General features: G+C 56.5%; 1 protein-coding gene across 1 annotated transcript in view; it reads left to right on the top strand.

Annotated features, from left to right (window-relative positions):
* Positions 1-993, top strand: part of LOC107307277 (transcription activator BRG1) — a 48,715-nt gene that overhangs the window by 14,341 nt on the left and 33,381 nt on the right. The window contains exon 10 of the mRNA XM_032441746.1: positions 203-325. Coding sequence (XP_032297637.1) covers positions 203-325 — 123 coding nt within the window. The remainder of the gene's footprint in view (positions 1-202; positions 326-993) is intronic.

Raw genomic sequence — 993 nt, forward strand, 5'->3', positions numbered from 1 at the left:
GGGTTTGGTGGCCATCCATTGGGGTTTGGTGGCCATCCATTGGGTTTGGTGGCCATCCATTGGGGTTTGATGGCCATCCATTGGGGTTTGATGGCCATCCATTGGGGTTTGATGGCCATCCATTGGGGTTTGATGGCCATCCATTGGGGTTTGGTGGCCATCCATTGGGTTGCTAACAACCATCTTCCTCCTCCTCCTACAGAAGGCAGAGAATGCTGAGGGTCAGACTCCAGCCATTGGCCCCGATGGAGAGGTGAGGCCGCAGCGCGACCCACAGGGCTGGGAGCTGAGCTGTGGGGCTGTGGGGCTCCGGGTGGTGCTTCCATGAGGGGATGCCATGATGGCACCTGTAGGGTCACCAGATGTTGAGGTGATGCCATGATGGCACCTATAGGGTCACTAGATGTTGAGGTGATGCCATGATGGCACCTATAGGGACTCCAGATGTTGAGGTGCCGCCATGATGGCGCCTATAGGGTCTCCAGATGTTGAGGTGACACCATGATGGCACCTGTAGGGTCTCCAGATGTTGAGGTGACGCCATGATGGCACCTGTAGGGTCTCCAGGTGTTGAGGTGCCGCCATGATGGCACCTATAGGGTCTCCAGATGTTGAGGTGACACCATGATGGCACCTATAGGGTCTCCAGATGTTGAGGTGCCGCCATGATGGCACCTATAGGGTCTCCAGATGTTGAGGTGACACCATGATGGCACCTATAGGGTCTCCAGATGTTGAGGTGACACCATGATGGCACCTATAGGGCCACCAGATGTTGAGGTGACGCCATGATGGCACCCATAGGGTCTCCAGATGTTGAGGTGATGCCATGATGGCACCTATAGGGTCTCCAGATGTTGAGGTGCCGCCATGATGGCGCCCATCTGCTCAGCTGGAGGGTTGCTGTGGGGCAGTGTGGTGCTATGGGGTGCTATGTGGTTCTATGGGGTGCTATGGGGTGCTATGGGGTGCTATGGGGTGCTGTGTGGTGCT

This window comes from Coturnix japonica, unplaced genomic scaffold, assembly GCF_001577835.2.
Source record: "Coturnix japonica isolate 7356 unplaced genomic scaffold, Coturnix japonica 2.1 chrUnrandom529, whole genome shotgun sequence".
Classification (NCBI taxonomy): domain Eukaryota; kingdom Metazoa; phylum Chordata; class Aves; order Galliformes; family Phasianidae; genus Coturnix; species Coturnix japonica.